This window comes from Notolepis coatsorum (genome assembly GCF_963971535.1).
Source record: "Notolepis coatsorum genome assembly, chromosome: 10".
NCBI lineage: Eukaryota > Metazoa > Chordata > Actinopteri > Aulopiformes > Paralepididae > Notolepis > Notolepis coatsorum.
The window spans coordinates 51,019,051-51,042,713 of record NC_140174.1 but is presented as its reverse complement, the minus strand read 5'-3'; the positions used below and the strand labels follow the sequence as shown (position 1 = coordinate 51,042,713).

The following is a 23,663-nucleotide window of genomic DNA, read 5'->3' as shown; positions in this document are numbered from 1 at the left end:
AACCTCTTTACCCTTAAAATGAAGATAACCAGTGTATAACGTTTTATATATCCCCAAGCATACCCCACATTTAGCATAAAACGCCTGACAATTGCATACTCAAAGTAATTTGCGATTTATTATACTTTATACTTATAGCACACAGTTTGTTGCATTAATGGGATTATAAAGCAACAAAAAGAAAATTGTTGACTTTTTATTGCTGTTTTTACCTGTTATAACAAAGGAAAACCTCAAACTCTTATGAAGAGGAGAAAAATACTGGCTGTGTAGACCTATTTTTTAATAAAACACAGAAGAGGAGACAAAACACTGGTGTCTGTAGACCGACTTTGAAATAAAACCCTGAACTATTCAGGTATACTGTATTTGAGTCCTTCCCTTATTTGTGGAACATTTATAAAATAAAAAGTAGTCCACTTTGAAAAAAGACTACCATGTGTAGACCTACTTTGAAATAAAACACAGAAAAGGAGAAAAAACACTGGCATCTGTAGACCTACTTTGAAATAAAACCCTGAACTATGCAGTTCTATTAGAGTCCTTCCCTTATTTGTGGAAAATCTATAAAATAAAAAGTAAATTTTTTGTTGTTTGCAAATTTCGCACCACATATCAGGCATACAGGTAAGCCTTTTGTTGACTAAATATCTTAGTTGATGAAATGTTTTTTCATTTCAGTGTCACAGTATGACATCGATCTCCAAAAGAAAAAAAGAAAAAAAGAAAAAAGTTAAAATATTTTCTTTTAATTATTATTTCTTTTGGGCCAGGGAGCCGCAGCTGATTGGCTAAAGAGCCGCATGCGGCCTCGGAGCCGCAGGTTGCCGACCCCTGGATTAGGGTCTAGGAGGTCATTCTGTAAGAGATAAGCAGTAAGTTGGTTGGATACAGCACGTTCAAGTGTTTTAGAAAGGAAGGAGAGAAGAGAGACAGGACGATAGTTGCCTATGACGGTGGGGTTCATGGTTGTTTTTTTCATGAGCGGTGTGACTCTGGCTTGTTTTAGGGAGGTGGGGACGCGTGAATATTAAAGGCAACCAACTTGTGTTCAGCCTTTCGTTCAGCGTTTCTCTGATTGGCCACACGGCCACGTGACCGCGCTGCCGCGCGCCGCCCGCGGAATTGTTTACATCAGGGTGAACGCTATTGTATTCGCAAATATGAGAGCCAGCAATACGCAGCTCCAGTTAACCTAATTTATACCGTAATGAATCATTAAAAAAATATACCGTTAACTGGAATATGTTGTTTCTTTACACATATGTTGGGATTATGTAATTGGTTTGTCATGACAAAACAATAAAAATCGCTACTTTACATCAGGGTGAACGCTGTTAGTAACGCTGCCACCACCCACTTCAATGACAGAGCTCTCATATTTGCGAATGCATAAACTATATCTTAAATTATGGCTATGTGTCTAATATGGCTGTCGCGAAGTCATTGATAAGCGACAGCCATATTAGCCATAATTTAAGATATAGTTTATGCATTCGCAAAATATGAGAGCTCTGTCATTGAAGGGCTTCTACAACGGAGCACGGCCGCTGCTGCTGCTGGAGCTGGACCGAGTCAAGCCGGCGGCGGCGCACGGAAGCCGGGGACAAACCACCGCATCGCCCCGCTGGCGCTTCAGCAGCCTCCACGGATGTACAGTGACGAGTGAATCTGGTAGTTGGTTTATGACGTTAAAAACGCGAAATAATAACGTTACAGCGTACAATTCCACACTGATGTACAGTGACACCCAGAGTTTCTAGTTACAATAGTGACGCGTGAATCGAGATAGTCCTAACAGTGTTTATTATTAAGAGTCAGATAGTCCTAACAGTGTTTATAGTCCTAACAGTGTTTATTAGTAAGAGTCAGATAGTCCTAACAGTGTTTATTATTAAGAGTCAGATAGTCCTAACAGTGTTTATTATTAAGAGTCCTAACAGTGTTTATTATTAATTAACGTCATAAACCAACTACCAGATTTATTTTGCACCAGGGAACTTGAAGGTTCCTGCCGCCATCGCGGCAAAAGGGGGCGGGCTAGCGGCGTGGGGTTGTGGCCAATCAGAGAAAAGCTGAACACAAGTTGGTTGCCTTTAATATTCACATGGTGGGGACCACCCCCGAGTTGAGGGAGAAGTTTATGGTTGCAGTTAGGAATGGGAGGATGTCTGGTGCTATGGTCTGGAGGAGTGGGGAGGGTAACTGGTCCAGCTGGCATGTAGTCGGACGGGTCGACGTTACCAGTGTCAGGGTCTCGGCTTCTGTAATGGGAGAGAAAGATGACAGAGTGAAGGATGAGGTTCTCGATTCAGTATTTGGAATGGGTGGGGGATGGGAGAAGGAGCTGCTGCGGATGTTCTCCACTTTTTCCTCAAAGAAGGTCGTAAAGTCTTCGGCAAAGAAAGAGGAGGGGTGAGGGGGTGGGGGGGGGTTCTTGGCAGAGGCCTCGATCCTATGGTGAAAGAAAGAAGCTTTGGCAGTAGTAATGGTTTTGGAGAATGTTAACTATTACTATTACTATTACTATTACTATTACTATTACTATTACTATTACTACTACTACTACTACTACTACTACTACTACTACTACTACTACTACTACTACTACTACTACTACTACTCACTAGCGGACTGGCCATCGGGAGCACCGGGAGTTTTCCCGGTGGCCTGGCAGACTGGCATGGCCTGGCTGCCCTGGCAGACTGGCAAATGCTTTTCTTTTTCTGTGCCCGCAGTCAGGCCACTGGAGGGTATGGGTATGGCCTGCCTGAGTCAAATTCCCGGTAGGAATTATGGTCCCATTCCGCGACTGCTACTACTACTACTACTACTACTACTACTACTACTACTACTACTACTACTACTACTACTACTACTACTACTACTACTACTACTACTACTACTACTACTACTACTACTACTACTAGTACTACTACTACTACTACTACTACTACTACTACTACTACTACTACTACTACTACTACTACTACTACTACTACTACTACTACTACTACTACTACCTACTTGGTTCAGCAATGAGGAATACTGTGCCTGCTGTACACCAACTAGTAGAGAGAAAACAAACACGTTTTTAGTTTCTTTTCAGCTCTTTGCAGTTCCACTCAAAGTGTTGACTTGGAGACCATAGACCTTTTGAATGGATGCAGAAAAGTCTGGAATTTGGTGTCTGCAGAAAAATAAACACCTCTCAGCTATGATCCTATAATACCATATCAGACTAGTCATCTAAAGAAAGCGCGGGTCATTGCTATTCCATGCTTCCACCGGCTCCCCGTAAAGACGGCTGGCTCTAAGAGCGGAACCTTGCAGCAGACACTATTTCTCTCGGAGCGTATAAGTGCATTAAGCCGCTCCTTCATGCCCGGGCCCGGCTCGGTATTGATTTAGTGGTGCTACGCTGGATTTTGCCGCGTAATGAGGTCACATCTCATGATATTCTCTAAGTGGAACGCAAATATTCCTTAAGGCTTGTGTAATTTCATCATGACTGCCCTACTTCACTTGGCTGGCACGGGACCAAAGTGAGGGATGGATGACGATCTGCTCATCCCGCCAGGGCCCCTCTGCATACTCCATGCCGGCTCGCACTCGCGCAGTAGCTGCCAGGCACCTTTTCTTAAAAAACTAAAACAAAACGGCAAATGTATTTACAAGGATGCAAGGCTATTTAATGTCTGCACACAGTTCTCAAACTGTACTGGAGAGGGAGAGAGAGAGAGAGAGAGAGAGAGAGAGAGAGAGAGAGAGAGAGAGAGAGAGAGAGAGAGAGAGAGAGAGAGAGAGAGAGAGAGAGAGATGGAGAGGGAGACATAAAACACAGCGCTGCTCTCCATCTCCCAGAGTGCCCTGGCTTGCAGAATTAGCATAATAGAAATTATTATATGAGTTAAGAAAATCAAATGAATTAATTCGTCAAAGATACTAGCCAACAGAATAATTCTCGCCACAATGTAAAAATTGGAAGAAAAAAATCCAGAGGCAATGTTACCCTATCCTTCTCAACCCCTTTCTGCCTTCCAAAGCAAATTATTTGTCGCAGCAAAATAGCTACGAGGCTATGCGGTTTCCCCTTTGTTGCCCGTCTAGTGTCTGCACGCTGATATATCATGTAGGCCAGGCAGCGCTGAAAGATAGAGAAGCACTTCTCATTGTCGAGCTAATGAAAAGAGAAGAGTCTGGCTGCTGCTTATGAATGTAAATGGGTGTCGAACTGAAAGGATGACTTTAGGATCGTGACTGTATACACCATGAGTTATTCATTTCTCTCCCTTTCAGGGACTACGTACTGTACATGGTAGATAGAGCTCGGATTGCTTTATATTCACTAATGGGAATTAGATGGTGAAGTCTGTTTCCCCCCCCCTCCCTCATCTAAAAATAAACCTTTGAGAAATGGAAAAAATTTAGAAATGTTTCGTTCAGAGTGAGAAGATGTGTATTGCGAGTGCACACGGTGCCTGCCGCCGTACAAGTGTTGTTTTCCGGAGTGCGGTGGACAGAGTCACGCCACCAGTGTGTGTGTCTCTCTGTACAAAGACAAAGACAAGTCTCAACCTCTACAGGGGTTTCTCTGTACAAAGACAAAGACAAGTCTCAACCTCTACAGGGGTTTCTCTGTACAAAGACAAAGACAAGTCTCAACCTCTACAGGGGTTTCTCTGTACAAAGACAAAGACAAGTCTCAACCTCTACAGGGGTTTCTCTGTACAAAGACAAAGACAAGTCTCAACCTCTACAGGGGTCTCTCTTTGAGTTCTGAGTAACAGCCCGGAGAGGTCCACTCTCCATAATTCATCTGTGGAATGACATCAGTGTATTCACCTCTTGACTTGTACTCCAGCGGTTAAACATTCACACTGCGGTTCTCAGGAACAATAGCCTCGGTAAATCGCAAACCCAGACAAGTTATGAGGACAGAGGTGATCTACGTTGCGGCTCGCCACGGTCGTCTTCCTTGAGGAGACGTCTGACAGGATGTGTGTGACATGAGTCTGGATGTGTGTGTGTATGCATGCGTGCGTGCTTACAGTATGTGTGCAAGGTGCACCACGCGGTGATGTCAAACGATGAGTCCGTACTTGTGACAGAGTGGCAGATGCTGCATGGAGTTTAAATTGTGTGGCATGAAGGTGGGGTGGCTGTTTACATGACACTACAGCACTGTCATCCGCTTTCTAAGGTGCATGTCGTGTCCCAATGAGGGTAAAAGAAAATCATCCGCCCAAGGACACAGACCCATTTTTAATTCTCATTGTGATTCTGCAATTGCCTTCCGTATGGACGTGAAGTGCGCTGCCTGTGTGTGATATGAAGACGATTTGTTTGCACACCTCCCACTTGACCTTTTGTAAAGTTCGCCCTGTATAGCATTCCCGATGAAGACGGGATCTGTAGATGTTATGTGCATAGCATGTAATAAGGTTTGGCTCCCATTCCCCTCCGTTCCTCTCACTCTGCTCTCCCATTGCCCCCCGCCCCCGTGGGTGATGAACGACGAGGACCAGATGGATTATCATGCATTGTGTGCACTGCTCACCGATCCCTCCTTTACTTATCCTTGCCCTCCCATTCTATCTGTCCACCTATTCTCTCTCTCTCTCTCTCTCTCTCTCTCTCTCTCTCTCTCTCTCTCTCTCTCTCTCTCTCTCTCTCTCTCTCTCTCTCTGTCTCCCCATCTTCTCCATCCCCTCTTCTTCTGCTCCTCCTCTTTCCTGCAGCGGATAGAGAAGTCGACGACTACTACTCTCGTAAGCGTCACCTGCCAGACCTGGCGGCTAGAGGCACCCTCCCCTTACATGTTATTAAAATGACCCAAGAACAGGTGGGTTTTTCAGGGATCTAATTCAAAGTGTCACGTAGATTCCTCTTTTAATGCAAATGTGAGGAAGACAGATTGCACTGAGTTCCGCCCAGTGGAAAATGTGTTGTAAGCCAGAGCTACTCTTTCAATATCATCTATTATAGTAGTGGGGGGTAAAGCTTATTTCCCCATTGGCCAAGAATAAAGTCTGCTCATTCATCTTGCCCAACAGCACCGGGAGCGTGATCCGCTCCAGAGCCAGCCTCCCCAGCCCTCCGCCTCCCAGGCCCCTCCCCAGCCACAGGCCACTGCGCAGCAGTCCCAGCCCAGGCAGAGGCCCCGCCGCGTTCAGAGGGCCATGTCGCAGGACCGCGTCCTCTCCCCGCAAAGAGACTCGGAGCCCGACTACAGCACCAACGGCATGTCCCCGTACGGAGGCCGGATCCTCTCCGATGAGCAGCTCCTGTCCGCCGAGCGCCTGCGGTCCCAGGAGCGCCTGCTGCCCCAGGACCGCCGCTCGTCCCAGGAGCGGCTGTACACCAAGGACCGCCTGTACTCCAAAGACCGGCTGCTGTCCCAGGAGCACCTCTACTCGAAGGACCGCCACTACTCTCAAGACCGCCTCTACTCACAAGACCGCCTCTACTCACAAGACCGCCTCTACTCACAGGATCCCCTGCTCTCACCGGACAAGCTGATGATGTCGCTGAAGCGCGGCGCGGTCAGCAGCATCTCGGGGGGCTTCCGTGGCAGTGACAAGTCAATGTCACGCTCTCAGACGGACGTGTTCATGCCCACCACGCCGCTCATGGACCGCTACAAGATGACTAAAATGCACTCCCATCCCAGTGCCTCCAACAACAGCGGCGGGGCACCGGTGGCCGGGGGCGGCGGGCACTCCAACACTTTAGCCATGAACCAGACAGTGTCTAAGAGGCAGGCGTTTGCTTCCAGACGGACCCACACTATGGAGCAACTGCACTATGCCCCGCAACAGCATCACCAGCAGCAGCAGCAAGCCCAGCCACAGCACTACCGCACAGGCAGCAAGACTGAAGTGACTGTTTGACGCCAGCCACACAGCAGCCGACCCCTAATGCTGACCGCCGATGGCTTGCATATACAGTAGGAGTGAAGATTGCCGTGTAGCGGGAGGGGTTTAGGGATAGTTGGGGCCTTTGTATTAAGAGTAGGATAGTGATTAGATGACATCACTTTCCGTTAGCTCAGTTTAACTGCAAAGTCAATCAGAGTTCTGCTCTGTCAACATTTCCAGGCCTTTGTCAGACTTGAACCCAGAACCAACAGTGTCCAGTAGCTTGTGGTAAGAGATGGGGAGAATACTCCATTCTGGTATGTAATTGCATACACAGTATAGATCCAGAGACATGTGTTTCAGCTGTGGTTGGATGGTGTTGTCCAGCTATATAATGTTATTTCAGCTGTCTTCATAACCCTATTCATCCACAGGCTGCGGTTCAGTTCACAATGTGAAGACGTGAATTACCGGTATGTTTGTCAGAATGGTTTTAGCAGTCTTTTTTTTTTGTCCAACACAAATCTATTCTGTGACCTTTTCCGGGGCGAATCTTAAGGGCTTTGCATGGTTAAACAGAAGGACCGAAAATTCTCCATGACCTTTGTTCCCGCCCACCTTGGGTGATAATGAACCAGGATGAGCCTGTAATAACTTTATAAATATATAAATAGAAATGATTAAAAAAAAAGTACCATTTGTAAGTCCAGTCCTACTCATAGCTATAGAGAATCTCGACGGGAAAAGAGTTGAAATGGATGTGATCAGCACTTCCGTTCTGTGCCTCAGACAAACTGTTCCATTTCGAAGTGGTTTTGTGGGTTACAAAGCACAATCAATTTAAAAAGATTTTTTTTTCTTTCTTTTTCTGTTTTTTGATTTTGTTTTGATTCGTTTGATTAGTGATGGCTAGCTTGTATCAGTTCTGTTATTAAAAAGCAATGGCGGGTTTCTTTTGCTTCTGGTAGACGATTGTAAATAAGCTATTTCTAGAAGTAGTTCTCAATGGACAGGTCTGTACTGGGTGGACTTTGTATTAGACTGTCTCTGTTTTACAGTAGATTCTGAACAAATTAGAAAGTCATCACTTAGGACTGTCTGTTTTCAGTAGATTCTGAACAAAAAATTAGAGAGTCATCACCGTTTCGTGAATACAGAATAGAAACCCACTTAACCAAGTTATTTGACAGGATCAATTAATACTATACTGTGTGTGTGTGTGTGTCTTTGCAAAAAAAACTAATAAAAACTGTTTGTAGGATGAGAAGTGAATGAATGTGTTGTTGATAAAACGATATACCACTGTTCATATTTGGATGTAGACTGTTCCATTGACATCGGAAGGAGTTGAACATTATGAAAAATGGGATTATAATGCTTGTCAAAGTAGGGTCAAATAAACCATCCATATTTTTCTAAACATTCAACATGTTCCTCGAGAGATTTCTGTGTTGGGTTCTATATCTACCCTCACCAATCAACCATATAAGAAAATATATACAGTAGCTAGAAAGCTGAGCTCAGTGGAGCGCAAATCTCCAATAGGTGGCATTCCCTAATAATGATAGCGGGGCTCAGGAAAGTCCAAGGCTTTATCATGCGGCCTGCTTAGGTAAAATGTTCTGCTACAGCAATTGTCAGTTATTTCCACAAACTCACAGTGCTGACATATCATTGAAAATACTTGTGATGGTTTCCTTCAGTAGTAGCATCATTTCCCCATGTGAACGGTTCCCAGCTGCAGATTTAGATTATCCCAAGTCGTCACTGCTGATCAGCTAATGCTAATGCTAAAATAGCATTAGCTATTTTGAATGTGGACGACAGTGTACCTCCGCTGAATCTTGCCGTGTAAGTTAAAGAGCGGACTCCAAGTATTTTCCTAATGGCGCCTCTCATATGTTGAGAAGTGGTAGCAATTAGCAACAAAACGACTGCAGTGTGTCACATATTTGTGACAGAGACTGTGTGCAGATTTCAGCAACACAGAAGGTGGACAGCACACACACACACACACACACACACACACACACACACACACACACACACACACACACACACACACACACACACACACACACACACACACACAAAGTGCACTCAGGCAGAGTGTGAGAGAGAGGGAGAGTGTACGTTTGAGAGTACAATGATGGAAATGTTATCAAACTAAATAGTCATCGTTGACCAATGTGAAAAATATTCGAACATGCAGGTCCTTGCTCTGCTGTCAATGTGCACAACCAATATTAGGCTAATCGGCCCAGTAGTATGCAAGGTATAGCACGCACACATACATACACACACAGACACACACACACACACACACTCACTCAACCAAAAACAATGCCTGGTGGAGATAAAATAATATTTATTGCTACAGTATCTACCAAAGATTGGATCATTCTGATCCAGATGCACTCTTGAAATAGATCTGTTGAAATAACTAAGAATGACAACACATGTTTTTAAGGGTGCATTCACACCTGGGTCGTCTGGAGCAGTTGTTCTGATACAGGCAGCCCCATCCCCACTTGGATTGGTTCGTTTATGCACATGTGTATCGATCGCACTCAGATGCGGAACAAAACAAGTGAGCCAAGATCGCCAAAAACGCTCCCATTTGGAACCCTTGAACGGTTCGTTTGCAGTGAGAACAAAGTGAGAAGTAGTGACCTAACTACAAATCAATGTTTTAATCAAGTGTATTTAAATAAACAATATAAAAAAATCCAATGATACAATGAATAGCCCACCAAGGGGTTTTTGACTTGCTAGATTCGCGCAGAACTGGGTATTTTGTTCATTTAACGAACACTGGTATACTAACCATGGGAACACAATGAAAGAAATGAGCCACATGCTGCTGATGCTCCATGTTTTTTGATGCTCGATGAGGGAAACAAAAAGGAAATGTGAGGCGGATCCTTCTGCTATGATTTATGACCAATGAGAGAACAGCTTGCTTGTCTATGGCATTTGTTTACAACTTTTGACCGCTTTTTAAATGTTGCCGTGGGAACAGAAAATCATCCAAGGGACAAATGCAGCAATTGTATACTTTTCGCCCCTGAATCTGAACAGAGCAAATGAGCTACAGGTGGGAAAACGCCACTGGTGGAAGAACCTACACAGTTCCTTTACCTAAGTAAAAGTAGAAATACCCAGATAAATGAGTATAAGTAAAATGCCATTCTCCAAATTCTACTCAAGTAAAAGTAGAGAAGTATTTGCTATTGAATGTACTTAAGTATCTAAAGTAAAAGTACGCATTCTACATGACATTTGTGTATTGCAGTGTTTGGGAGCATTCAAGCCTTGATCCATTGACCTATAAAGGTCATGTTAAAGTGGTACATATGTGGTCCAGTTCTGCTGCTCTGATTGTAAGTATATAATCAGAAAAAGTATATAATCTTAATACATTTTAGCCATGTTTTATATGCAAAATATTTTTCTTCAAAGTAGGCCTACTGTAACTAGTAACTGATGGGTTCAGATAAATGTAGTGGAGTAAAAAGTACAATATTTCCTTTTAAATGTAGTGGAGTAAGTTCCCTAAAATGAAAATGAAAAGTACAAATAGCCATTTTTATTTTACTTAAGTACAGTACTGAGAGCGTATAATTGATGGTTTGCTCTGGCAGAGCGGGTCTCACACCTGATCTCTCTGTGCCACCACAGCTGCGTCCACCTCTTCACTTGACTGTTTGCACGCGATAATATATTACACTGATGTCGGCTGTGGCCAATATTTCACTTTGACATCTAAATTAATACGGCTGACTTTAGCACTGGTCAGAGGCAGTGCAATTTCATACCTCCTTTAAATTCATGGAAATCCAAAAGGGGTGCGAGCGGAAATTCTCAGAGCAAACGTGGCCTCTGCAATTACACTCCACCACAAACACAAAAGAGAGGGAAATATGCGGAATAAGTTTGGCTTTTCCAATTTGCACTGATCCTCCTGCCCCATCAGCATTTAGATTGAAATATGACTCTGCAATCAAAAAGAATCAACAAGTTGAAGTGGGACCATTGAACTTAGCTGCCATATTATGCTAATTTTCAAGTTTTTGCTCAGATTATGCATTCTCATGCCTCTATACCCCTCTGTTTCAGTCCTGTTCTCGGTGGCTGTTTCTGTGCCTGTAGCTTTACCTGTACATGCAAATGTGCTGCTGCTTCCCACACGTGGAGGTGTCTAGCTCACAAAATTCAGATCAAACTGTCAAAACTATCTAGCCAAATCAAATATGAATGAAGATCCAGCAACTGCATTATGCTATATGCCCTAAAAACATATTTTAGCGAATCGTTTAGAATTCAAACAGACATTCAAACGAACAAGGAAATACAAACAAGGCCTTTCAGGCAGTTCAGGAGCAGTGTTTTCTGTCGGAGAGAATAACACCCATTGGCATGGACCTTGGGCTTCGTAACTCTGCATATGTTTTACATGCACCTCCAGCTATATATTGAAGCAAAGGGGGAAACCACAAAAGCATAATATTAACCCATTTAGACCTGAAACGCCTGCTAATAATGCATTATATAGCCTGCATATACTGTACACACAAATGTGTTTCCTGGATTCAATGGGTTAACAAAAAGCTTTAATTCTCATTTGACGTCAATTACTTGAGATGTTCTATAGTGCTTTTGTTGAGTGTTTTAACCTTTTGCATAATTTGCTGGTAAGCTGGAAGCACAGAGAAACACCTTGAGGAACTAACTACTCCTAAGGCATTCATTAACCAGTCTAGAAGACATTCATAGATCCAGATCCCCAGATCAAAGCAGAGAACATTCTCAAGGATCCTACCCACTTTTTTCTTTTCTTTTTTTAGATCTTTATTTTTGGCATTTTACTGCTTTATTTCGGACAGGCCCGACAGAGAGGAAGGTTGGGAGAAGACATGGGGGGAAGACATGCGGCAAAGGTCTCCGGGTCCGGGAGTCAAACCCGGGACGTCCGCGTTGCACTGCAGCGCAGCTACGTGGTGCGCCACCCTGGCGCCCCAGGTACCCACTTTTTACAGTTTTTGAGCTGTTACCTCCTTGGCGTGTAGGTTCCGGTACCCAGCATTTTCAAAAACATTCATACCACCATTCATACCAGCAAAAGTGATTTATTTAGTTATTAGGTATTATTTACCTTTTATACAGTAGCTTTGTCCAGCAGGCCTGGTCAGTGTACCATTACTTTATTTTGTATACTGCACTGTGGTTAGACTATAACCTATAACTTAAGAGCCTTGTGCAATACTGTGATACTGTGTTATAATTGGTGTTATTTGTGATATGCTGAAGTGTCATGTCTTTTTGTAATGTTATTACGCCAAATGAAATTCACTGAAAAAGAGTTTCCCCACAGGGACAATAAAGTACCTAACCTACCAAACGATCTGCGGATAATAATAATAATAATAATAATAATAATAATAATAATAATAATAATAATAATAATAATAATAATAATAATAATAATAATAATAAACGTTATTTGTATAGCACCTTTCATACAGAAACTGCAGCTCAAAGTGGTTCACAACAGAAAAAAGACAGGCATAAAATGAGCACATAAATAAATCCGTTTTTCACATTAGGATCTAACATCCCAACAGGCCACATTGTTTATGGTTTGATTCAGTTTTAAATAGACAATAATAAAAAGATTAAGATAAAATAGAGAGAGTAAAATAGTGCAATAGTGCAGTGCAATAAAATAGTAGAATAGAATAGATAAAAAATTTTTTACAGTGCAATAAAATTGTTCTGGATTACTGTTCAACAGTTCAAAGTCGTCTTTGCCTTCTCTGTTTCGTATCCACATTTTAAAACTTCTCTGTTTGATACCCACCTTGACCCTTCGAACCTCCCACCCAGGGCAAACCTCCCTCTCAGGGTGCGGATGAGGGAAGGAGTCGCAGGTTAAGAGGAGGGCGAGGAGGAGCCACTGACTGCAGCCGCACCAGCGAAGAGGAGGACACAGGGCCAAGAACAGGGCTCTCAAACCTGTCTCTCAACATCCCACAGCACTGGCCTCGGTTCAACAATACATTTCATTACCCCGTCTCCCACCAGTTCTAGAGCAGATACTGTAATGTCCTAGGGGCCGGAGGGTTTCCATTCGTAGGTAAACATTTTTATTTATCGCTGTCTGTACCATTCTTTGCTTTTGTCACCCCTGTTATACGGTCTGCGAGGTTGCGATGGAAGATTGTCATCATTGTAATTGAACTGGAAAATGTTGTTAATTCGCAGGAAACTTTTACAATGACACACAGGAGGATGCAGCCCACCTCAGAGCTGAGATCGGGGGAAGGGCAATAGAGGCATCAGAGTAGCATCACTGGTATCCGTGTTGAATTAACTCATCCAACGGCAGTCACGATGATAGTCGGGTTAACTCGCCATCGCTTGAGCGGCAATCATGAGTATAGTCAGGATTTAATCGTTATTTCTTTTATTAGCGATATCCATTCATTTTCATCCATCCAGCCTGATGTTATCGTTGGGAATGGGTCTGAGCTCGCAAAAGGGCAAATACCGCCCCCTACGCCTCCCGGCTGGTATTGCACTCCACTGGGAATGGTATAGTTTTTTTTCTGGGACGATCCAAGCCATGCAGGCGTGGTTTAAATAATCAGGCGAGGTAACCTGATTTCAACGATATATCTGCGAGGCTGCCCCCCCCTCATGTGCAATGCTGTTGAATGTGGCACGGACCTCCTCGCCCAGTACTTCAAATGGCAATCAGATAATTAGATTATTTCTTTTGCATTACATCAGATACAAGGTACGAACATTATATATAAATTTGATCGTTGATCTGATATGTATTTCTACCCCGATCGACGCTGTATCTGTGTGTCTGTTTTCCGTTGGGTGCAGGAGGTGTGGGGGGGGGGCTGCGCTACGAGGGCCATTTCATGTATGCACGAGGAAGGACAATAATGAGGATCTAGCGTTGATTTCAGGAACATTCGATAATCAGCAGAAAAATTACAACGTGTTTTGTGTATTCCACTAAAGGGCTATTATCGCGTCTTTCTCTGGAATTACTAGAAATCACCAAAACTATACTCGTATTCAAAACGGTATAAAACGGAAATGTACAGATGAAAAAACAATCCGTTTTGTACATGTTGACTGCAAGCAACTCACTGATAATCGACGAGTGTATTAGGCCCATAGCCATCATTTAAGATATATTTTAAGCACTCGCAAATCTCCCAGTCCTCCCATTGATTAAAGCGGTGGCGCTCTAGCACCCTCTCGCGCACTTAAGCGTTGCGGTCAATGAGTTAAAGGGGCACTTTAATTTCACAAAAACAATGCAGATTTATTTTGCACACATTCATTTAGTTTGACAGAGTAAATTAGTTTTAATATGTCCACCAGTGATGTCATCGTGGACACTAAATCCTTGTTTTGTGTTCATTATAATGCAGGACCTGTCGCAGAGGTCTTTAATTGGCATGCAACAACACTCAATGTTTTAGCGGCACACAGCGGTTAGTTAGCACACACACACCGGAACACACATGCATGCATTGTCTTTAGGATCGCTGATGCGATACTCCTCTGCACTTAACCCATCCCATCGTCCTTCCCCCCAAGGGCAGCCGGGAGCAGACGAGGGCTGTGGCGTGAGCCACGCCCGGGGACCATCCAAGTGCTCCTGCCCGTCTTCGTCACGGACGCGACAGCGTTAGTGATCTGTTGTGCATGTTTTTCCATTGGGTTCCTCTTATCGGGGGGGGGGGGGGGGGGGCCTTGCAAGCACGGGGAGAACATGCAAACTCCACACAGAAAGGCCTGGGAGATCACCCACCTGGGTACCTGGCATCGCGGAAACCTGGTCCCCAAGCGGGAATCGAACCCTGGACCTTCTTGCTGTGAGGCAACAGTGTTAACCACTGCGCCACTGTGACACTAATTACAGCTCAATGAAATTATAAGGTAGCAGACAAGACAAGGTATTGCTATTTTTTCATGTACATACTTTCATGGTGCTGTAATTAACGCAACACAAGGATTCATTGTCCCCGATGACATCACTGGTGGCCATATTAAAAATAATTTACTGTCAAGAAATAAAACTAAAATAACTTAAAACCAAACAAATGAATGCAAAACTGGTTAGAGTTTTTGTATGTGTGCAAGATTATGTGCAAAACAAATCAGCATTTTTTTTTCTTTGGTGAAGTGTCCCATCTTTTTCTGAGAAACAAACTAGCACAAACAAAAACCAGTGTGACATGGCTGGCTAGTTTGGACTAAACTCCAATTACTGTATACTGGACCGTATGGTAAATAAAATCATATAACATAGGTTCAAGCATGATTACATTTATATATATATCATGCTAATTGCCGATTCGTAAGCATCATAACCCCTGTTTGTACACACAATCCATCTACAATCATGTCAATAAAGGTCGATCAGTTGGGTGCTTCAAAAAGAGAGGCTGACCACACACACACACACACACACGCACACACACACACACACACACACACACACACACACACAGACACACACACACACACACACACGCACACACACACACACACACACACACACACACACACACAAGGTTGGTAGGCTACTGGATTTAAAGGGGGCATATTGCAAGAATAACATTGTCCTGAAAAAGATCGGTATTTCATCAAGGATGTTTAATGAAGACACTGTAAACGTTGGAATCTGTTTGTGCGGCAAGATTTAGGGAGTGGCCACACTGATTAAAAATGGAGATAAAACAGATAGAAGGTAATTGCTGTGACTTTGATTTGTTTTTAATTAGAAGTTAGCCAATGTAATCATGCTTTTGCAGAAACAAGAGCTGTGTTCCGTCAGTTCTAAATGTTCATCCTCTCCAAACAAAGAAAAAAAACATACAGGCTACAAATCTGGCAAAGACCGACATATCGTCAGCCCTGTCCAGTAAGCTGTCACTCGTCATTGAAAAATAATTAAAAGTAAACATAGACGGACAGCCACAACGGATCAGTGTGGCCAGGCTGATGACATTTTCAATCATTTTCTGAGAATTTTTAGAGGAATTTTCTGAGTATCTCTGGTCAACGCATCACAACTAGACATGGCCTTGATTGACACTCCTCCCCTACTCCTGCACTATTTCAAGAATTGACCTATCTCAAACCCGCCCTCTTTTCTTCATCCTCAAATCACAACTGTTGCTTGAGTGAAGCAACAGCTGTGATTGGAGGATCAAGAACAGAAGGCAGGGCTTGGGATAGGTCAATTGGAACACCATTTGGACTGCCTCCAATCAGCAAGTTTACATCACTTGAATTGGGAAGGCAGGTGCTGTCTGCCAATCAGGGTTCAGTGTTGTGACTGTTCTTTTAAGAATGAATTGTAATTGTAATAACTACAATCATGAATGAACACAATGCATATTATTATTGCCCTAAGACATACATAATTATATCAGAAAACCAAATTCATGAACATTTTGAAATATTTTACACTTTTTCAGATGATCTGAGCTGCCATTTTGGCCTTGATTAGTAGTGGTATATCTCAGTGGCAGTCAAAGAAAGAAAAAAAAACATACAATTAGCTTTGCTATAAAACTCACTACACTGATGCCCTTTAAAAAAAAATTGAGTAAAAATGCCATGAAATCCAGAAACATACAGTAAACGTGCCGATTGTTAAAAATATCCCCCGAATCGCCCCCCCAACCTCGGTTATCTGAATGCATACAAGGCCTGGACCCAGTTATCCATGTTAATCCACAGATTGGAGCCAGCTAACAGACATTTGTTTTACGACAGATGCCAGATCCAGATAAACATTTAATTAGCAAGTCATCAGTTCTGTCAAAGCTAATTACCCTCGGCCTTCAGCCCCAGCCAAGACTGCTCCTCTTACATTTACAGTTGGTCCTCTAACGCGACAGCTGACTCCGCTGGCCGCCTGGTCAACACTGTACGCACAGAGCCAGCGGCAGCATGTCGCAGAGACCCTGACACGGGATTCCGGAGTGGCTAATCCGGTCATTCTGCCACACAGCAGACTCCTCTGGGTCAAAGCAGTGGGGAGAATGGGTTCGATAGAATTACAGCCTGAGACGGCATTGTGCTATTTATCAGCACTTCTACATGCCTGTCGGGGGAAAGCACTGCTCTGCGAGGCGTCTGAGGGATCGCCATCGTTTGTCACCAGGACAGCACGTTTCTTTCCTGCCCCGGTGTCCGAGGAGTGATGTGTTTTGGTAAAGATGTCGGTACATGAGCTTTTGAAAACAGAAAAGAAAAAAAGGATAAATCAAAGCATGTCTTGCATAACTTGGGATGGTCTTCCTATGCGATTAGATTTATTAGTATTATTATGCAAACCATGCCTATGGCGGATGATCTGCTAGAAGGTGTAAAGTTTGTCTGCTGTTCTGTATGCAACGTTGTGTTTATGTTTATGTTTATTTAGGATCCCCATTAGTCGTTGCCTTGGAAACAACTATTCTTCCTGGGGTCCACACAAGAGACAAAATAAAATATAAGCATCACATGGATCAGATTCACAGTAACACATACCAATAATACTATTGAAATCAAATCAAATAAAAAAGAATAACATTTCTCACCAGAATAACATTTGAATGTGTAATTAGTTACAGTAAGCACCACACTTATAGGCAGTCATCACCTGAGAGAATATCACATCATATTATAGTCCAAACTGATTTCTTTCTGAATAATTGCTGTGTATTGTAGGATACACTAGGAATGGTTAAAGGGGTATTTCACTTTAGTAGAATTTAGTAATCTACAATGTCCCTGTCGTCCGTTGTTCCTCCCAGGTGTCAGGCTCCTCATTCACTTCCATTCATTTTGAGGATCTACTCGTCTAAATATCATACAGGTACCTCTGAAATATGAACAAACTACTGCTGTGAAGATTTCAATAAAGCAGATAATTCTGGCTGCAAATTTGGCATTTAATGGGTCTTTACAGATGTATGACCTTTGAAAAATAAATGCAGATCTGGTCAATTTGTTGTAGGTTTGAGTGTGCTGTGTATCTTTGCCTTAGATAATGTCATGGAGTGGTTACCATGGTTACATAACTTACCTTCTGCCTTGCTGGAGGAAATATTCTGTAGAAGTTGACAGTTGGGCAAACTACTGTACACCCTCCTACTACTGCAGGCCCATTTAGAAAATCCCTGAACTTGAATTTACATCGGTTTGTGATAGATTATTAGTTACTGGGTATTTCAAAGTACCTCATATTTGGTACCATTTAAAGCTAACAACTAGGGCTTTCCAGTGATATAAAATATGTGTATGATTATCATAAATCAAATCAAATTTAATCAAATCAAATTTATTTATAGGGCCCGACAACACACGTTAATGTCCCCATGGGCCGTACAGGTCTTCTTTAAACAAGTCAAGAAGACAACATAACAATAAGTCAAGAACAGAACAAGAACACCATAGGGTCCAAACATTTTTTAGATGAATGCAAATAAATGAAAGAATGCAAGCACTCCCAGACATACCCCACGCGAAGGTAAGGAAAAACTCACTAAAACCTAACAATAGGGAAAAAAAGCTCCACAGGCAATGTGGAGGAGAGAAACCTTAGAAGGGCCGTTCAAGGGGGGATCTCCCTTCTTAGATGTCGGTGATAGTAGTGTTGCAGACGGACAGTTGGTAAGCATGCACTCATGTGTGTGGTGAAACACAGATGAGTGCATGCAATAGCAACTGTACATTTTGAAAAATTAAAGATAGAGCTAATAGCGATAGCAACTGAACATTTTGAAAGATTAAAGATAGAGTTGATAGCGGATCTATTTGAGGCACAGGGGCGGCGCAAGAGGGTCACGTCCTCCCCGTCTTAGTCACGGGACATTCAACACTCCGGTCGTTGCTCAGGGACAGCCGGAGACAGGGGGAAGGGGGGTGGCGCAGAGAGGGTCGCGAACTCCCCGACATCATCGCGGGACATCCGGCACTCCGGTCACCACTACGAGACCTCCGAAGACAGGGGGGCACGCAGAGGGGGTCGCAATCTCCCGGCCTTCGTCACGGGACGTCCAACACTCCGGTCAACACTCCAGGACAGCAAGTCATAGGAAGACAGGGAGACGGGACAGGCGTTAGACAGCTCATGAGATTGTAGTAGGCGGACATAGCAATAGATACAAGTGGTAGGCATATATGTGAATGGAGTAGATATATGAAGTAAGCGTATTATGTGAATAGAATAGAAGTACTTAACCCAGCAATGAAACCGCGTTGACTGTTAATCTGTTAACAGTCTGTTAATCAGTTGACAGGACCACGGACAGACGGCGGTGAATAACTGATCCAATGCCTCGGAGGTGCACGTAGAGCAGTCACTACAAGCTTGGCCAAGACCCCGAGGCATCCATCACCTTGGTCAGCGCCAGGAGACGGGTACTCAGAGAGAAGGGGGAGGGAGGGGGGGGGGGGGAGGGGGGGGGGGGAAGAGTTAGAGAGTTCCCATGTTTGTGGTGCTGCAAAGGAGCAGACATGTAGTACCCTGTAGTGCCATGTAGTACCCCGTAGTGCCATGTAGTACCCTATAGTACCCCATAGTGCCATGTAGTACCCCGTAGTATCCTGTAGTACCCTGTAGTGCCATGTAGTACCCTGTGGTGCCATGTAGAGCTATGTAAGCCATGTAGTACCCTGTAATGCCATGCAGTACCAAGTAGTACTCTGTGGTACCATGTAGTACCCTGTACCCTAACTAAACTACCCTATAGTAAACTACCCAGTGGTACCATGTAGTACCCTGTACCATAACTAAACTACACAGATTAATCTAAAGGTCAGTCCCCGACCAGGTGAGATCAAGGTAGGTTGAAGGAGAGAGAGAAAAGATGAGTCTTAAGCAGGGATTTAAAAGCTTCGACAGAGCAGGCGCCCCTGATGACGGCAGGTAATTTGTTCCACAGGTAGGGAGCGCGGTAGACAAAGGCTCTGTGGCCGGCGGATTTCTTTTTAACCCTAGGGGTCGATAGAAGCCCCGCATTTTGTGAGCGCAGAGCACGAGCGGGCGAGTATCGGGAGATGAGATCAGATAGATAGAGCGGTGCAAGCCCATTTAAAATTTTGTAGGTGAGGAGTAGCACTTTAAAGTCAGAGCGGGCTTTGACCCATTTAATGGGTCTTTACAGATGTATGACCTTTGAAAAATAAATGCAGATCTGGTCAATTTGTTGTAGGTTTGAGTGTGCTGTGTATCTTTGCCTTAGATAATGTCATGGAGTGGTTACCATGGTTACATAACTTACCTTCTGCCTTGCTGGAGGAAATATTCTGTAGAAGTTGACAGTTGGGCAAACTACTGTACACCCTCCTACTACTGCAGGCCCATTTAGAAAATCCCTGAACTTGAATTTACATCGGTTTGTGATAGATTATTAGTTACTGGGTATTTCAAAGTACCTCATATTTGGTACCATTTAAAGCTAACAACTAGGGCTTTCCAGTGATATAAAATATGTGTATGATTATCATCATTATTATTGTTATTATTCTTCATATGTACAGCAAATCTTTTGAGTTGAACTTGAACTTGAAGATACAAATGCATTTTCAACCACTTTACTTACATTGGATTATACTTATAGTGTATGGAATGTAGACAATATTGTGGGCAATATAGAACAGCTGACAGATTAGAAATATCATCTAGTGTTCAAAAGTTATCAATGAATGAATGAAACAAAATATCCAAAATAAAAATGTACCTCCAGGATTTTATTTTGTAATTACATATTATTTATATAATAATTTATTGTGTGTGTTAACATTTGTATTCAAACTGACCCCATTCTCTTCCTCGAGCCTTGTCTTCCTCTCTACCAGCCTCATCACTTGGGTTGGGAAGGGTGGGGGGCTGGTTTTGGGCTGGTTCTGTGCTAGCTACGAGCTAGCTTGGAGCTATAGCTCTGCTAAACTGTGCTGGCTGCCTGGAACCTTCATCTCTGGGCATGTGGGCCGCAGCTACCCGGTCACACTCATCGTCCGTTATGGGCTGATAAAATGGAATATATTATATATAGAATATGAACCAGTAATGAATAAACTAATAACAGCAAATACACTATTCGAAAACATTGTTACGCTCCGTCAATGGACTCTCGGAGACGAGCGGGGCGCGTGAATACTTTTACCAACGGATTTCCAGTTCCACGTGCGTGTTCTGCGATCTGATTGGCCACTGATGTTTCTGGTTGTGTGACGCCTGTTTCTTTCACCGGTTAAGCTTAGGCACTCTTTCGAAGTTGGTTAATGTTAGAGTTTGTCTTAGAGCAGGGCGATAGAACACCAGCCCTGATTCCAAACTCTAACCTTAGGCGTTAGCTAGTTTGCATGCCGTCCGAGGCGGAAATGGTCAAAGACACAGGCGTCACGCGATTGGGCGCAGATGTCACATGACCAGAAATGTCAGTGGCCAATCAGATCGCACCAGAAACGTCAGTGGCCAATCAGATCGCAGAACGCGACCGCGGAACTGGAAATCTGTTGGTAAAAAAATAGACGCGAGCGGGGCGCGAGCCAGGCATGAGGCCTATTTCCTGGTTATTATTTTGGGCACCTCGCTGCTTTAGAAACATGCTTTTGGAGCTAAACATATTACCAAAATCTCTGCAAAAACATCTCACAAACACTAGAAACTGTCGGAACCTGAACGAATGCTATAATATGTCCAACAGCTACCTATAATTGATTAAAATCACTATACTCACACGGTCGTCTCAAAATGCACGCTCACTCTGTATTCCTGGGACGAATTCATATATGCACCGCTGCCTCTATTGGTCTCTATTGCCAACAGTGACTTTCCGACCAATCCCAGCCAGGCGTCTTTGGGACTTCCGGAAAGAGAAGAACATCCTCTTAAAGGGGAAGTCATTAGCTTCAAGAATCCGTTGACATTTTGTCAATCCGACTAAAAATGAAGGCCTCAGCCTAATCTGCATGACAACAGCGCCTCTCCAGCTCCGGCACTGCAAGCAGTTGCAGGAGGGTTGAGAAATACATTCTATACTTGTAATTTGAAAATGGCAATATTACAAGTACATTTGACACAGAATAATATTGCTGTATAGTTTGTTTATAATTCAGAAGTATAATATTTAGACTTGGTCCTCAAAATGAATGGAAGTGAATGACACCTGGGAGGAATTGTGACAAGTTCTACTACGTGAATAATCCCAACGTGGCCAACACAGGTGAGAATGAAAATAATTCTCCCAATAATTACTACCATTATGTATGAAAAATACAACTGCATTTCAATCAAATTAGTATTCCGAATGCTTACACATTACATTATACACACACACACACACACACACACTAAACCAAAGCCACACTATAGCATTCACATTAGCACTTTCTCAGGACTGACCTGTAACCTAGCAACCGTCTGGTCTGACGTCTCTCACAGGAGATGATTAAAGGTACCTGCTTTGCCATTCCGAGCATGAGCCCTTGCGATAGATCCCCCCCCCCCCCCCCCCCCCCTCCAACTCCAGCAGTCTCTCCCCGGTAACATGCCTGGAGCACTCGTATTACCAACAAATATGAAATATGAATCGCCGTGCTGTTTTGAGCCTTTTTAAGAGCGTGGTCTATAGCCGTAATACCACAGTGCCATCATTACAGCTTTGGAGAGACATAATGCATGGAGCTGCTCTGGGAGAAGACTGGTTTCTGTGGGGGGGTGTTGTTTATGTGTGTGTGTGTGTGCGTGTAGTCTGGCTGAGGGAGTGCTCTTTGATCCAAAGTGAAGCTAGCGTTCATCTGACGGGCCCCCCCCCCGGCTCAGAGTGAACTGATGCACCCACCAGTCCTCGTATCAAATGAGTCAACAATATTGCAACGCTTCAGAAAAAAACTAACAAAAACTAGAAAGGTATGCTCAGTAGAGCGCAAATCTCCCATCAGACGGCAGCCTTTGTTTACCCAGGGTAGGTTCGCCGAGCACAGATGCTCTTTTTCAGCACCGCCCTGCTTCATGCTGACACAGTTCGATTCACACCTGGGAGCTGTGCAGTACAACCACAGTCTGACACGGTTAGCTGTTGAGCGACTCCACTGGAGCAGTTGGGGGTTATGTGCCTTGCTTAACCTCTTAAGCCCGAGCGGTCCGGTGGTGGACCGCAAATTACATCACACCATAAATCCATCTCTACAGACTGTATGAACTAATTTTGCGTTTTTTCAAATGTAACCAAGAGTAACGACCCTAACCCTGTCAAAACAGCAGTCATAATGTATATTTTCAGCAATATGTTTGTTTACCAATAGGTTAAGTCTTGGAAATGTATTCGGAAACCGGCAAATATAGACGCTTGGAAATGCGTGCCGCCATTTTGTTTTAGTCATATGAGGAGAGGAGACCCAGGGCTTTCAATGGGCGTTGGAATTTCAAAAAACGACACAGCTCAAGCCAGCTCCTGCCAATCAAATGACTTGTGGATACACTTTTTCATTTATCTTATTTTTCTGGATTATCTACCACAAACCTGAACATTATTGGCATAAATTAGAACACAGTTAGTTTCTCTACCTTTCTGTGAAAGTCTAGCAAAAAACAGCGTTGCAATCTGATGAAAAATGGCAGAGAAATCGACATAATAAAAAAGTAACTGTACTTACAGTAGATTTCATTCACGGTCTTTGCTGCACGCCTGGTGATACTAAATCCAGATTGAACTCTGCCATTGGAAAGAGGCGATTTGGCCCGATCCATAGATCCATGCGACTAATAAG

The 23,663-nt window shown here is 43.5% G+C and overlaps 1 protein-coding gene across 1 annotated transcript in view; it reads left to right on the top strand.

Moving 5' to 3' along the window:
- The window catches only part of shisa6 (shisa family member 6), a gene marked incomplete at both ends in the record, with an annotated part of 72,512 nt that extends 65,619 nt beyond the window's left edge, over positions 1-6,893 (top strand). Inside the window, 2 exons of the mRNA XM_084323041.1 lie at positions 5,742-5,845; positions 6,057-6,893. Coding sequence (XP_084179167.1) covers positions 5,742-5,845; positions 6,057-6,893 — 941 coding nt within the window. The remainder of the gene's footprint in view (positions 1-5,741; positions 5,846-6,056) is intronic.
- Between the last annotated feature and the right edge of the window lie 16,770 nt (positions 6,894-23,663).